Genomic DNA, 17,181 nt, shown 5'->3' with positions numbered 1-17,181 from the left:
GTCTAGGTTAAATAGGTTTCAGATATTTTAAAACAAAGCAATGATTTACCTGTAAGACCTAAGTGATAATACTAATTCACATCAAGATGGACTTCACTCATTAATATTTTGACTATTCAACCTTCTGACTGATTAAAATTAAAATACCTCTGTATAATTCTCAATGACTTCTGGAAAGTCTGAACATACAAAAGATCTGTTATTCAAAAACATTCTTCTCATTTGACACCACCAACCACCATGCCCTTCCATGTAATTTTCCCCAAAGCCTCTTCCAACTGTTGCCTCTAGTTCCCAGGTTAACCATATACAGTGGTCTCCCCTTATCCACAAGGGACACATTCCAAGATCCCCAGTGGATGCCTGAAACCATAGATAGTACCAACCCTATATATATACACACATATATAATACGTTTTCCCCATATGTACATGCCTATGATAAATTTTAATTTATAAATTAGCTACAGTACTGTGCTTTGAGGCCATTATTAAGTAAAATAAGGGCTACTTGAACATCGCAATCTGCAATAGTCGATCTGATAACCAAGATGGCTATTAAGCGACTGACAAACAGGCCCATGCAGTGTGGATGCCCGGGATAAAGGGATGATTCACATCCCAGGGCTGACAGACAGGACAGCGTGAGATTTCATCGTGCTACTCAGAACCACTGGCAACTTGAAACTTACAAATTGTTTATTTCTAGTATTTTCCACGTAATATTTTTGGACCGCTGTTGACCGTAGGTAACTGAAACCGTAGATAAGGGAGAACCACTGTAATCTCATTCTTCCTACCTTAAGGGATAACATTAGTTCCTTTTTGGCTTTATTTTGTTTGTTTGTTTAGCTCACCTCCTCCTCAGAAAGAACAAAGAAAACAAAAGCTTACATTCTCAGAACTAGATACTCCCTTACCTTTGGTTCAGATGAGACCTACATTTAACTAATCTCAACACTGTCAGTAATAAATTTGACAAAATAAAACTACAAGTCTGTAACAGCAAATCAAATAAATATTTAGCCTTCTTTTGGGACTACAAAAATAAAGTGCAATATTCCACAGAATAAAAACAATACCATTAATGGAAATCAGTTGGAGCCAGTGAAAGATTTATTGAATTGAGATGATTTTACAAATTACTCTCTTAATAAAAAGGTGACAGTAACTACTGAGTTTGACTGCTTAAGATAATTTGCAAATACGGACATTGGGACTTTGCCTGTGGCATAGCCTTTGCAATAAGAAATATAAAATTACAGGATGACTGGACAAGTTTCTTCTTTCTATCATAGAATTCTGGTATACCGATAGACTCTAAAATTTTTGTGAATAACATTGACCTTTTCAGTTGAGAACCAGCAACTTCATTTATTCTTAGACTTTTTTTTCCTAGAAGACAGATCTATCCTCAATTCTTGGTCAATTCTTTTTTATCCTGATTAACCCTATAGTCTTATTTTCCACAGGATTGATTCAAAGAGTAACCTGTCTGTACTGAAGATTCAAGTATGGGTTTTCTAGTACCACTATTTGATAACTAATCACTATTATTTCCTATTAAATTTTAATGAGATGGCCATTGAAAATATCTTTTAAGAACCAGGTAAACAGGAACTATATTACTGATGAACTTCCAAGGCTACAATATAAAACTCAGACTGTTAATGTCTTCAGCACCTTTAACGTATACACGAAATCAGAAATGGTAGAAATCAACTTATTTGATATATTCCAAATTTAATAGTAGCATGCACAGCTGTGTTCTATCCCGATTATTTTAAACTACTTCACAAAAACCTTAGCAGACATTAGTATCAAAAAGAAAACAAGAAATGTTTTGTATTAAAAGAGGATGGTTTTGTCGTCTTCTATGTTAAAAAGCAAAAGCTATTGACTACTTTTAGAAGAAAGAGCTTAACATTTACAGCAAACATTTCTACCTAATTAATCCCTGTTCCTTCACATGTCAGTTTACCTATCACTTCCTCAAGGAAGCCTTACCTGAGCTTTGCAACTTTGTAAACACCACACACCATTATATATTTTTACCGCTCAACCCAACTTTCCTTCATAACACTTAACACAGTTGTAATTTTAACACATTTGAATGCCATACTAGGAAAAAAAAATGTTCCTTGGGGCCACAGTGTTTTCTTGTAAAAATAGAATAAAAACTTTGAAAACAAAGCCATCTTTTCTAATTTGGGGAAAAATTTGTTATTTTTTATTGTTTTCTGTGCGTGAATTATATGCAAATTGAAAAATAGTTCTCACAGCTCCCAAGGTGAAGCATTTGCAAATTATCTTAAACAGTCAAACTCAGTAGTTACTGTCATCTTTTTATTAAGAGAATAATTTGTAAAATCATCTCAATTCAATAAATCTTTCACTGGCTCCAACTGATTTCCATTAATGGTACTGTTTTTATTCTGTGGAATATTGTACTTTATTTTTGTAGTCCCAAAAGAGTTAAATACAACTCACGTGGCAGTTAATGTGTTAAATTTATTGCATGATCCTTTTCTTAAAAATGTTTTGACTGACATTTTCAAACACAAAAAGAGAATAGTAAAATAACCCTAAGTATCCACAGTTGTATGATTCTCTGATTAAGATCTACTATTCTCATTATACTGTGAGTTCTATGAAAGCAGGTACCATGTCTACTTTATTTACCATTGTATCTCCAACACATACCATAATTCTTAGAACACAGTGGGCACTCAAAAAAAAAAAAAAAAAACATTGTTGAATGAGGAATAAAAACAAAAACTGTACTGGGTAAGTACTCTCATCATTTTAAAAAAATGGGCTAATATGTCCATTTAAGATCTCAGTTTATTCAGCTAGGTGGAGGTGTAGTTTGAAAATACTTCATCTTGGCGGCCCCATTGGTTACCATGTATAGGTTTTTCTCCTGACTTTTTTTTTTTTCCCCCCTATGGATAACAGCGTAAGTTGGTGAACGCTGCCCCTTAAAATTTTTGCAAGATGAAGATTTCTTTTCCAATACCAATCTCACAGAACTTAAGTGCCAACAAAATACTGATTTAGGAATTAAACAGAATGGTTTTCCTATATTTAAATACTGAAATCTTAATATTTTTTCAGGGCAGTTTTATCAGTACAGCGCAACATGATTATTCACACACAACTGAGGAGAGTGGGCTTGCTCTCATGGAACTAACCAAGGAAAGAAATAGTAAAGACAGTCAAATAGGGATTGGTAGAAGTCTTTTGGAATAATCACTATTGTACCATGGAAGAAAGAACCAATAACAAAATAAATGGTATCTGAAATAACTATGGCTAATGACATATCACAACTTGAGAAGATCCGAGAAGGGGGAAAACACTGTTCACTGACACACAATAGCAGGAGGGGATTCCACAGGATCTATGTCACATGCCCAAGTATAATCCCAATGTAGTTAATTCCTCACATTACACAAGGTATGGCTCCAATCAGGTCATCTCCTCCATGTGGCAACACCTACTGCAATTATTCTTCTTAAATGTCCTCTGGTTTGGGGGGGATCATTTTGGCTTTAAATGTACTCACAAATTACTTGAAATCTTGGACGTTGCCTCAAATACTCTGAAAGATTATGTGGAAAGGAAGAAACAAATCTGCGAGGGTAAAAGCAATAAATGTTCTTACCTATGTAAATTCATGTCTACTGAAGCCCAGAGAACATGACAAGAACTTTGAAGTCCATCACGACCAGCTCTACCAATCTCCTGGTAATATGTTTCCATTTCCTTAGGAGCACCATAGTGAATGACTTTGCGAATGTCAGCTTTATTAATGCCCATGCCGAAAGCTATGGTAGCTATGACACACTGAGAATAAATAACACAGTTTGACAAACATATTTAACAGAACTAAAACCTTACATTTATATCTTTCGGTTAAATAATTTGTTTATTAACAAAAGTCTCTGGCATAAAACTGAATTTAATATAATTTCAACCAATCATTTATAGATTAAAAGATTATCTGCTCAATTTACACATTAAGGATTGGTAAAATGGGACTTCTGTTCACTCTCCATAAAAAGTTGTAAATGAAGTGGTTTTTCTGAACACCTGTGATTACAGGACATAAAAGAGGCTTTTAAGATATTTACTATATAAATAAAAATTTTGTAGTATTATGAAGTTTCCAATGTCCTTACCTCATTGCAGAGTATCTTAATATTTTCTAACATTATTCTAAAACAGAAGATTCTCGTTAAAGATGGTAGAACGAAACATGACACATTATCCCTGCATCTTTAAAAGGATAAAGCTGACAGAATGCCTAACATGTACGAATATACCGAGATAAGATTTACATGCCTATGGGACATTTTAGAGAAGAATTAGTGATAAATACACAGAAAACTAAACAAAAAATATGAATAAAAATTAAAAAGGCAAGAAAAACAACCATAATATACAACATGGCTTAGAGATGAGAAGTATTTACAGAGTAATAATTGTATAAATCCTATACACTGACCTAATGAAAATTATGGTAGTAAACCTACTGGCAGTAAAGGTAATTAGAAATGCCTGGACAGGCCGGGCATGGTAGCTCATGTCAGCACTTTGGAAGGCCAAGGCAGGAGGATTGCTTGAGGCCAGGAGTTGAAGACTAGCCTGGACAACATAGCAAGACCCTGTTTCTAAAAAAAAAAAAAAAAAAAAAAAAATTTAGCCAGACATCTTGGTACACGCCTGTAGTCCCAGCTACCTGGGAGGCTGAGGCAGGAGGACTGCTTGAGCCCAGGAATTTGAGGTTACAATGAGCTATTATCATGCCACTGCACTCCAGTGTAGGCCACAAAGATCTTGTCTCTATTTAAAAAAAAAAAAGAAAAGTATGGACAGGGTGAGAAAAGGGGCAGTAAAGGATGTAAAAAGAAGCTCAACTTCATCTTTTATAATGGGAAGTCAACAGATAATGCCTACTACAAAAAAATAAATAAGTAGTAGCAGTTATAAGCAAATTATGGCAAGATATAATGATAAACACCAAAAGAATCAGCTAAAAGAGCTGGGTGTGGGAAATAGAAGTGGGAAGGCATGAGGAGCTGACGCTTTTCACTGTAAGCACAGAACTATTTGCAAGTATAACTGATAAGAATTAAAGTGCCATTAAAAAAAAAAAGGTAAGTGCTAAGATAGACCAAGAGTACCAAAGGAAAGAAAATGAAAGACGGAAGAGAGTACAGGAAGAAGGAAAATGCTGAACAAGTAAAAGGAAATATGAGAAAGGTGAGAAAAAAATTAACATAGGAATACATATAATACTAAGCAAAAGCTTTGGGTGAGTAAGACTAGGCAATTTTGCCATATTTAAGAGTGAATAAGCAACACAAAAATAATTTTGTCATCATATGGTATTAGTTTTAGATGAGATTAACCTATGTTACAGACATTATTTTCAAAGTATCCTTATAAACTAGTAGGTATAAAAATAGTTTATCAAATAATTTACTCACACCTCATTCTTGAAAGGAAAGGAATTCATGGCAATCTCAAAGGGCAAGTGAAATACAACAGGATACAAAACTAAAAGTTAAGATTACAAGAAAGACTGAATAGTCACAGACTAAAAATGCAAATCTATATCCAAATGTGATTACATTTGGTTATAAAAATAAGAAAGCATATTTTTTTCTGAAATTATAAAAGAAAATACTAAGAGTCTAAGTTTCACTGAATCCAAGATATAAAGAGCTAGGGAGGTTACCTCTACTTTTAGGCCCACACTAAGGTATGAATCAACATAAAAAGACAGCAAAGTGAATACCTAGAATTCTGTACGTTTATTCATTCAGTAGGAACTCAATAAATACTCAATGGCAAGTAATCAATTCCAAGAGCACCAGACTATATATAGAAGATAAAACCTATTTTCCTCATCTTGAGAAAGTGTTTGAGAACTATCAATGCAAATGTGAAGCTTTTGAATTATTTACAAGACAAAGGAGTATGTTGGGCCAGGTGTCAGATAAAACAACAGCTGATATCAGCCTAGGGTCAAACAATCAATATTAATTTACTAATTTTCATAATGTGGACAAAAGTTTGGAACATTCTGCCATAGAAAAGGAAAATACAGTAGCACATACATATAATATATGTACTTCTCTAAAAATTAGGTGTAACTAATAATCACTGTGAGGTTTTTTTTTAAGCCATTATTTCAAAACATTAATGTTTTCATGAAGCTTTTTATTAGCAGGAAACCCAGATGCACCCAACAAAGTCTCCCATGACAACATAACACGGATAAAGTTTGTACTTTCTCATGTCTTTGGGAGATGTTTTAGTCTAAATGAATAATTACTAATACATCAAGACAGAAGAAACCATTGGTAAGTTCATAGCTTGAAGATTAATTGTCAAGGTTCTGTAGTAGCAGTAAATAAATTTTACCTGCCAATTTTCAAGCCACTGAGATAAGAGAATAAAATGTAAACATTCAAGAATTTGGATAAAATTTCTGAACAGTAGTGATAGCTGTTTCTAACTTTGCAAAGAGGAGAAATAAAGACGAGATGCTTTCGGGCAGATATGCAGTACAGCATGACTATGTACAGTGAACTTCATAGACAGTATATATGAACCAGACTTAAGTGGTTTAAACAATGTTGGCCCGTGGTGGGTAACAACTACATATGATAGGGAGGGCTGGACAGAGAGGAAACAGATGGACAGAAAATGCCAGAACTGAAGTTAAGTTCATCTCGAGAGGAGGGCTATTCCATAGGCTTATAGCAACAGAGTATAGATACGATACTGATAGTGTAAAGTTGTTGATTTAAACCTACTCAAGTGTCTTAAATTTAAATTCTCCCAAATATTCTCCATGACACCCACTGAACCAGCCCAATTATTACGGGAATCTCAGCTGTAGCAGTTCACAATGACTTCATCCATACTCTTACCTTCTGCAGTTTCTCTCCTTCTAATCAATCCTACTTAGTGCTGCCAGTCTAATGTTTCTGTAATACTATTATCTTTTCAAAAAATTAGAGTAGTACATCATGATAATTTCCAAACTCTATTCTCTGGCACTCTAAGGATTGTAAGACACCCGTAAGGGCTGTCCTAGAGATTTGGAGGCTTTTGGACCCTCTTTTCTCACCCATCAGCTTCAACCAAAATTATTCTACTTTAATCTGTTTTACCTATTAGATAAAATTTCAACTAAATTTAAAATTCTATGGTTAAAGTAGTCTGGAAAAACTAGAGGTATGTGACATACATTAAGCTCAGGCTGCCTCTTTGCAAGTTTCAAAGCCATCCATAACCTGGCCAACCAACCCATTCAACATTTCTCCTATAAGTCTCTACTAGTTCCTCCCTCTCTCTAGATCATTGCTTTGTGCCATTCCTACAACTCTTTCGCTCCAGCCAGTCCAAACCAGTCACAATTTCTTAGACCCAGTATGCCGTCTCATATCAAAGTGTCTTTGCACATTCTAGTCCTTCTTTCTGGAATTCTATAACCAATTCCTTTTCCCTCATTGCCTACTGGTCTGGCACACTTGACAAACTTCTGTTCACATATTCAAACTCTATTCTAATTACATCTTCCTGGATGGACCACCCTCCCCCGCCTCCCCACTTACACAACCTACCTTGACAGAGCTAGTGCTGCCTCTGTGCACCTAAGCACTAGGTACAGCTGCTATTTATAATAGTCTGAGATAGTTTATCCATATACCTATGTCCCACACTACACGTTGATTCTCTTTATCAGAGCGACTGTTTTATGCTCAGTGCAAAGAAAGTATTCAATAAAAACCAGATAAATTATCATTTGAGAAATATCCATTTCCACTATGAGGAATAGAAAATAAGGATGATTGATCCTCACACCTGAATTTCATCTCTCATGAACTTATGATGAGTCCCTTTCCTTTGGACGACACTCATGCCTGCATGGTATGTTCCACAGGATAAATTCAGTTTGCTAAGTTCAGCTGTAACTTTTTCTGTCATTTTTCTGGAAGTACAATAGATGATAGTTGGACCTTCAAATTCCCATTTAGAACTAAAGAAAAAAAAGAACAAAAGAATAAACATATGTATTTCAGACCAGTTTGGGTTTTATCGTATGTAATTTTTCCTTTCTACTTTCTAAATAAAAGGCTAAAAGGAGAAAGCATATCAAAAACAATGATATATTTAAATGCATGAAAATTTAAAACAGTATGGAGAATCAAATGTAGAAATGAATTGTGGTAAGCCCCAGAAACTTAGTTTTGACTCGGTTTTGGTTCAAATTAAAGTTAAAACCATAAACAAGTTTATTTGTTTTAGCTGAAACCTTGATAAAAACTTATAAACTAGTGATAAAAACACTTTAAGGAATGCAATGCTCTAAATTAACTAGTATTAATTTACATGAGAGGTAAATAAATACTTACACAGGAATATGCATAACATGTTACATTGTTTTTATTCTCTTATCATAAAGCTGAGTTTCTGTATGTTTATTAAAAGAGCTTTCATGTAATATTGAAAAATTGCTTTTATAGAACAAAGAAATATTTACTAGTAATCTTGAGATTGAATGTTACAGAAAATATCTATTAGAATGTCTGTTGTAGAAACTTATTAAAAGTGTAACAATTTCCATGTTCTATTTCCATAGAACATTTATTTAGTGGCTCAAAATGTTCCAGATTTACATAAATGCATTCATTTATGCTGACAATCAATGTAAAAAGACTGTACTAGTTTAGATTTATGAAAAGTTTTTTTTTTATTTTAAATGCATATGCCCTGTAATTCATGTTAGGATTCTAATTTACAAAGATACTTGAATATCTGCCAAAAGATACATGTACACAGCAAAACTATAATAGTAAAAAAAAAAAATCTAAATGTTCATCATTATGTGTACTCATACTATGAAATATTAAGCAAACATGTAACAAATTAAATATTAAAAAAAGTTTATAAAATCTTTAAGAAGGATTATAGCAAAAGCCACTGAAAACCTAAGCAGGGGAAAAAAGGCAATAATTTCACTCCAAGAGTCTTACTGAATAACATACTGAAAGCAACTTCTAATTATAACCAAATGGGTTTCAATATCAAAAATTTACAGTAAACAACTTAATGGAGTGAGGAAAAAAATATATATATTGTTTTCTACTATACACAAATCTTATTTTAAAAACATGTTTTCAAAGAAAAAAAAACTGCTCACCAAAACCTGGATATCTTATACAAATAGGGTCCTAATTTAAGAAGGTACAATATATGGAAAGATAGCCAAGCTATCTTAAATGAAAAAAGAAAATGGCAGAAGAAATGAATATACTATGAAGCTATTTCTGCATAAACTTAACAACAACAAAAAACTGGGAGTGTGCGTCTACACAGTAGTAGAGTCAGAGAAAAGAAGTCTATACAGCTAACTGCCAAAATATCAACAGTGATTTTAACTGAGAAATGGGACTCAAAGACTGAATTACTTTCCAATTTATATGCATCGGTATTGTTGCATGCATCAGTTGAAGCTTCGATAAAAATTTATAAATTACTGATACAAATACTTTTGGGAAGGCAATAAACTAGATTAACAATTAGTCTTAATTTGTGTAAGAAAGGTAAGTGATTATTTACATAGGAGTATGCAAAAAATTTGTTACACTGGTCTTATTCTGTCTTATCATAAAGTTAAGTTTCTACATGTTTACTAAAAAGCAAGAGTTAGGCCACGCGTGTTGGCTCACACGTGTATCCTAGCACTTCAGGAGGCTAAGGTGGGATTCACTTGAGGCCAGGAGTTTGAGACCAGCCTGAGCAACGTAGCAAGAGTCCCATCTATACAAAAAATAAAAAAAATTAGCGAGGCATGGTGGCACTACTTGGGAGGCTGAGGCAGGAGGATTGCTTGAGCCCAGGAGTTTGAGGTTGCAGTGAGCTATGATGATGCCACTGCACTCTAGCCCAGGCAACAGAGCAAGACCCAGTCTCAAACGAATTAAATAAAAAACAAGAGCTTTCTTATATTATGTTTATTTGTCAATTATTAAGAGTATATGTCCTGTTCAAGCAACAAGAGTTATAATTTGTGAATTATAAATTAAAAATAAGGCATAAAATACCACCTGCAGAAGTTGTTTTGGAATATTAAAATATTAGAACAGTTTCTGCTTTCAAAAATAGACTTTGTCCTCAGTCACTGAATTAATCATAACAACACTAGATTTGACTTGAACCAAAGCTAGGTAGAATTTGAAACATGTTAAACATGCATTAGAATAGGAAATAAAATTTTAAAAAAAGAAGGAAATTACCAAAATGCATCACCATTAAATCCTTACCTCGTCTTTTTGACAAGAAATTGTTTCAGATCCTGAAGGATATTCCCCGTTTTTTTTGCAACTTCTAAATACAGGTTTGGTCGATCAAAACCAGTACAGGTAAACTGAGCATCCCTCAGATGTAAGCAACGTGCAATGTCTTTCTGGATTGGAGAACTTGCAGTCGCAGTGAGTGCAACAACTGGAACCTGAATGAAGTAAAATGGATTTTTTAAAAAGAAAGCTCATTAATTCCCAACATTTCTACTGCTTTCTTACAAAGAGACTGTCAAGACAATACAAGAGGTACAGTGTCAAAAATGCAACTTTAAAATTATTCTTTTTTAGAAAAGAAAAAAAAAAAACCTCCTACTTATAAATTTCTCCACCTTCTGAATACAAATATTTACTTTCTAAAAATCAGAAATCACTTAAATAAAATACTGAATCCACTGGGTTCCCAAATGCAATTTACCTTGTCTTATTAAATTAAGCCTACTTATTAGCTATCTACTCCATTTCTTATTTTTAACATTTATTACATCTGTAATAGTGCTGATATAAGCAGGTAACATATTACGCCTTATTTTTGATTAATCTATAATTCATATATTATAAACCCTTCAAGTCACTGAAAATCTAACTATATAAAGCAATGAGTCTTTTTTTGTCCCCTATATTAAATATACTGGTTTATGGCTTTGCAAATCTAGAAGCAAAGTTCCCAATGACCTAGATAACCTCTCTCCAGTTTTATTAAGTTAAACATGTGTTATTGATTTCTTAAGCAACCAAGTCATATACTATTTTCAGTCTAATAAAGACATCTTGACTGGATTAACAGACAAAGCAGGAGCCACAGCAGGTATCAGGAAAAACATAAATATGTCATCTTTCCAAATTGTAAGGTAGGATAACAACATACCGTTCATAATATCTTTGTTCCTATTATAATAGGAAGTTAAACTCAATTATGCTATTATTTCATAATCAGAAAAAACAGACTGTCTTAAAGTTGTTCCTAAATCATTAGCTGTTCTATCACCAAGAATAAAACTTTCGTAAAAATACTCTTTTTGGGAAGGACATAGTGGCTCACATCTGTAATCCTAGCACTTTGGGAGGCTGAGGTAGGAGGATTGCTTGAGCCCAGGAGTTTGAGACCAGGCTGAGCAAGCGCAAGACCCAAATACAAAAAAATGGAAAAATTAGCTAGTCATGGTATTGCATGCCTATATTTCCAGCTGCTCAGGAGATTGAGGCAAGAGGATTGCTTGAGCCCAGGAGTTTGAGGTGGCAGTGAGCTATGATGATTCCACTGTACTCTAAACCAGACAACAGAGTGAGAATTTGTCTCAAAAAAAAAAATAATAATAATAATACTGTTTTGGTCTGTTATAGATACTGGAAACAGTATCTTCATAAAACAGTTCTTCTGATATCCATCTACCTCACAAAACAGCTTAAGCAATTACCTTATATGTAAATAAAAATTTATGTGCAATTTGCCAATTTGAAAGAAGCAATTATTGAGTTTGACTCAAAACAAGATACAATTTATCAAAACTTGTTATCTACTCTTATAATCAATACAGCTTTACTGAATTAAAAATTATCTCAAAACTTGTGTAAAACCAATCAACTTCGACAGTAATTTTTTCAAATAAAAAATTTAAAACCAAATTGACCAGATAATTGGCCTCATTTTTGCATTCTTCATCCTTAAATTTTGTGACATCATTTTAAAAGGTAAATTTCATTGATTTTTGGCTTACAGACAGTTCTCTGAATTTAGAGTACCTGCCTAATGACTTAGACAAGCCAATTTATAAGATTAGTTTCTCTAATGAAGCTCTAACATAGATATATGTGTTAATATACAAGGATTAACAAATATAAGGCTGAGAATAAGTGAAGTTGAAAAATCAAATGTTCATAGGACATGTACATTCTCACCCTCACAAAAAAGCATTTTCACCAATCTAAGTGTTTTAATCAAACACTTTATAAATGCACTATTAATAATAAAATTCTTATTTAAGTGCATATGGAGATAAAAACAGAAGTTTTCTGGATTTCAGGCCACAAGAAAAGAGGGTTGGGTTTGTTTTAAGCAATATAATTATGAGTGGACAGGCAATACATTTATGAAAATAAGGAAATCAGCAAGAAACATGATACATCTTCAAGAAGTTAATAGAAAAATCAGGCAAAAGAGCACCACAGTGGTAAAACAAATCTGGCTTGGAATCAGATTGCCTGAGCTCGAATCCTGCCTTTGCCACTTACTAGATGTGAGATTCTGAGCTCTTCAACTCTCTAAGCTTTGGTTTCCTCATCTATAAAATGACTACAATAACAAAACCAATCTCATAAAGTTGTTAAAATGAAATAAGATAAAACACGTAAAGTGCTGAACGTAATGTATGGCATATAGTAAATACTCAAAAACTCTCAACGATTACGAGTATTGTTATTGCAACAGCTGAAAAGAATTCTACACAAGAACTCCAGAGACATGGGTACTACTCCCAGGTTTGCCACTGACTTTGGCAAGAGCTCAGTTTTTTCCCTCAAAAAATGAGATGGAGAGGGCTACGTGATCTGTTAAGGAGACCATTCCAGCTTAAAAACTCCCATTTTGCTACTAGCTACTGCCTATCCTATAACCTGCTAATAGCAAAAACCTCTATAAAATCACTCTTGGCCTGGCTCAGGGAGGGGCTCATGCCTGTAATTCTAGCATTCTGGCAGGCGGAACCGGGAGGATCACTTGAGCTTTGTAGTTCGAAACCAGCCTGAGCAAGAATGAGACCCCATCTCTACCAAAATAAGAAAAAATTAGCCAAGCATGGTGGCACATGCCTGTAGTCCAGCTACTCGAGAGGATCGCTTGAGCCCAGGAGTTTGAGGCTGCACTGAGCTATGATGACTCCGCTGCACTCTAGCTGGGGCAACAAAGCAAGACACTGTCTCAAAAATAAATAAATAAATAAATAAAATCACTCTTTTCCCTCAACATTCTAGAAAGTGACAGTTAAAAATGTTGCTTCTACACCTAGAAAACAGAATAAAGTAACAGAATATATTAAAATTAAAGGAACAATAAATTTTCACTTAAGCAATGAACAGAACCTTTTCTCTTAGAAGTATGTGGTACTTTATGACATTTAAAATTTATAAACTAGGGTGAAGCTTAAAAATAACACACAGGCAGATTACGAGAAGAGTAACCACACATCCTCCTTTGCTGGGACACTTCCAGATTACACTTATAGTCATGGTATAATTATTAACAGCTTAAATCCTTTCATTTTCAGAAGCAAACTGGTTTGGATGATAAATTATACTGCTACCTAGTTATATCAAGTTCTTAACTCACAAAATCTATTTAAGTTGACAAGTCTTGATTTCTTCGGTAACAGGTAACCAAGTTTTATTAAAATAAACCACCAAATGTAACTTAATCTTATGAGTATAAATTTAGGAAGATCTTAGTCATATACTTGAAGGGTATAGCACCCACAGATTGAGAGAATTCTAACGATTCCATCTGCTTTTAAATTTAGGTCATGTTGCTAATTCTAACTCTGTACTCCATAACATCACATACTTCATTCATTCACTCATCCCAAACGGTCACAGAATGCCTACTATGACCGGATCTTTGTAATAGTACTGGGGAAAAAGTAATGGAAATAACCAGCATGTCTTACGGACTTCATAGTTCCTCTAATTTGAATTTTATAGAATTTTAAGAATGATATAGAGTTTTCTGCCTGGCCGTTCTTTCTCAAGACTCACTTTGTCTGATTCCCTCCAAACAGGAATCTTTATTCTAAACGGTTTAGTGATCTCTTTGCTATTTTTGAAGTTACTGAAATAACATGGTGTGAAACATTCCAGGTTGACACCAGTCGTCATAGTGTAACTGGAATTAGGAGGAGGAAAAAAGCACCAAGAACAGTGAGAATAATGACAGTCCTGCAACCACCAGGTGGCATTTGTCACCACTTAGCTAATAAAGAAGATTCTTGAAAATACCAAGGGAAAAAGGTTTTCTCAGCCTTGCTTGACAAACATCCTGCCCTGGAGGCTCAACAGAAGGAATATGCTTTATTAATCATACCAAGAACTGAAAATGATTCATGACTCCATGGTCAGACATATTAAAAGATTTTATTCAAACTAAAAAGTTTAAGAACGGTATAAAACACTTCAAATTCCTTTACAAAATCCTTCTATTAATAGAATCAAAGGCCTAGGAAAGGATTACAGAAAGCAATCTTCCTAGTTTCCAAAAGCTTACTTTAAACCATTCTAAATTAATGGAAATCAGTCCTCCAGGGGTACTGTACCGAGTGACTTTCACCATAGAAATCCCTATTACATGTACTAACACTATTAATTTTTCTATATTATTTGCTAACTGGCATATTCAAGTATCTTGTTGGTATGTTTTATTTTAATACCTGATCCAACCAAATCTTTATGAGAAAAGCTAACAAAAAGAAAATATTTTTAAGATCCCTCTCAGTTTGCTATCTATAACAAGATTAATGAACAAGGAAATTGAAGTAGACAATCTACCAAAAAAATAACAATTCTAATACTTTTTCTGAGTATACATCGCCTCGTTACTACCAGGAAAACTTAAACATAAGCCGACTTTGTTGATTCATTCAAAATTAACTCATCATGCTAGAGAACCCAGAAACAGACCCACATGAATATACTCAAACAATTTTCAACAAAGGGGCAAAACCAATTTAATAGAGGAAGGACAGCCTTTTCAACAAATAGTCTGGAGCAACCAAACACCTGCAAAGAAACCAATGAACCGTGACCTAAACCTCACACCTTATATAAAATTTAACTCAAAAATGGATCACAGACCTAAATGCAAAACACAAAATTATAAAAACTTTAGGGAAAAAACCACCAGGGAAAACAATCAGATTCTAGAGCTAAGCAAAGAACACAATCCATAAAAGAAAAAACTGATAAAGTGAATTTCATCGAAATTTAAAATATTTACTCTGTGAAAGACACTGTGGAAAAGATGAAAAGACAAGCTACAAACTGGAAGGAAATATTTGCAAACCACATATCTGACCAAGATCTCATATCTATAATATAGTTTTTTAAAACTCTTAAAAACTAGACAGAAAAAAAAAAAAAAAACACATACTCCATTTAAATCAGGCATTTCATCAAGAAGGCAAATTAACACACGAAAAGCCGTTCAACATCCTGGGCCATTAGAGAAATGCAAATTATAAACATGAGATATCACTTCACACCTATCAAAATGTATAAAATAATAGTGGCGACAACAAATGGTGGCAAGGACGAGAAGAAACTAGATCACTCACACATTGCTGGTGGGAACGTAAAACGCTATAGCCACTCTGGAAAACAACTTGGCAGTTCCTTACAAAACTAACCACGCACTACCATAGGGCCCAGCAACTACAATCCTGGGCATTTATCCCAGAGAAATGAAAACTTACATTTACAGGTTGTTTAACCATTCACCTATTGAAGGATCTTCAAATTATAGTACTCAAATGTTCAGAGCATCTTTCTTTATTCATAATAGCCAAAAACTGGAAAACAACCCAAAAGTTCAACTGGTGAATGATTAAACAAACTGTGGTACCTCTATACCATGGAATACCGAGCGGCAATAAAAAAGGAGAAAACTTTTGAAATACCAACATACATCACTTAACATTTCAGTCAACAACAGACCGCATATACACAGTGGTCCCGTAAGATTCTAATAGGGCTGAAAAATGCCTATCGCCTAGTGATGTCATAGCCTTCATAACATCATAGCACAATGCATTACTCACAGATTTGTGGCAATACTGCTGTAAACAAACCTACTGTGCTGCCAGCTGCCAGCCATATAAAAGCACAGCATATATAATGATAGACAGTACATAATAACTGACAATGACAATAAATGACTATGTTACTAATGTATTTACTACACTATACTTTTTATCATTATTTTACAGCATACTTCTTCTACTTCTAAAAAAAAAAAAAAATTAGCTAGGCATGGCTGCTCACACCTGTAAACCCTAGTACTTTGGGAGGATGAGGCAGGAGGATCGCTTGAGGCCAGGGGTTCAAGTCCAGCCTGGGCAATAGTGAGACCTTGTCTCTATAAAAAAATTAAAAAGTTATCTGGGTATGGTGGTACACCTGTAGTCCCAGCTACTTGGGAGGCTGAAGCAGGAGGACTGCTTGAGCCAGCAGTTTGAGGTTGCAGTGAGCTATGATGATGCCACTGCACTGCTGCCTGGGCAACAAAGCCAGACCTTGTCTCAAAAAAAAAAAAAAAAAAAAAAAACCAAAAAAAAACAGTTAACTATAAAACAGCCTCAGGCAGGTTCTTTAGGAGGTATTCCAGAAGAAAGCACTGCTATCACAGGACATGACAGCTCCATGCCTGTTACTGCCCCGGAAGACCTTCCAGAGGGACAAGATGTGGAGGTGGAAGACAGTGATTGATGATCCTGACCCTGTGTTGGCCTAGGGTAATGTGTGGTTTTTTTTTTTTTTTTTGAGACAGAGTCTCACTCTGTTGCCCAGGCTAGAGTGAGTGCCGTGGCATCAGCCTAGCTCACAGCAACCTCAAACTCCTAGGCTCAAGCGATCCTCCTGTCTCAGCCTCCCGAGTAGCTGGGACTACAGGCATGCACCACCATGCCCGGCTAATTTTTTCTATATATATATATTTTTTTAGCTGTCCATATAATTTCTTTCTATTTTTAGTAGAGATGGGGTCTCGCTCTTGCTCAGGCTGGTCTCGAACTCCTGAGCTCAAACGATCCGCCCACCTC

General features: G+C 34.5%; 1 protein-coding gene across 1 annotated transcript in view; it reads right to left on the bottom strand.

Moving 5' to 3' along the window:
- Window positions 1-17,181, bottom strand: part of WRN (WRN RecQ like helicase) — an 84,226-nt gene that overhangs the window by 30,131 nt on the left and 36,914 nt on the right. The window contains exons 18-20 of the mRNA XM_069485238.1: window positions 10,346-10,533; window positions 7,884-8,058; window positions 3,667-3,848 (exon numbers count right to left, since the gene is read on the bottom strand). Of these exons, the coding sequence (XP_069341339.1) occupies window positions 3,667-3,848; window positions 7,884-8,058; window positions 10,346-10,533 (545 nt within the window). The remainder of the gene's footprint in view (window positions 1-3,666; window positions 3,849-7,883; window positions 8,059-10,345; window positions 10,534-17,181) is intronic.

The sequence above is a fragment of the Eulemur rufifrons genome, chromosome 12, assembly GCF_041146395.1.
Source record: "Eulemur rufifrons isolate Redbay chromosome 12, OSU_ERuf_1, whole genome shotgun sequence".
NCBI classification, from domain to species: domain Eukaryota; kingdom Metazoa; phylum Chordata; class Mammalia; order Primates; family Lemuridae; genus Eulemur; species Eulemur rufifrons.
This window is presented reverse-complemented; position numbering and strand designations above follow the sequence as displayed.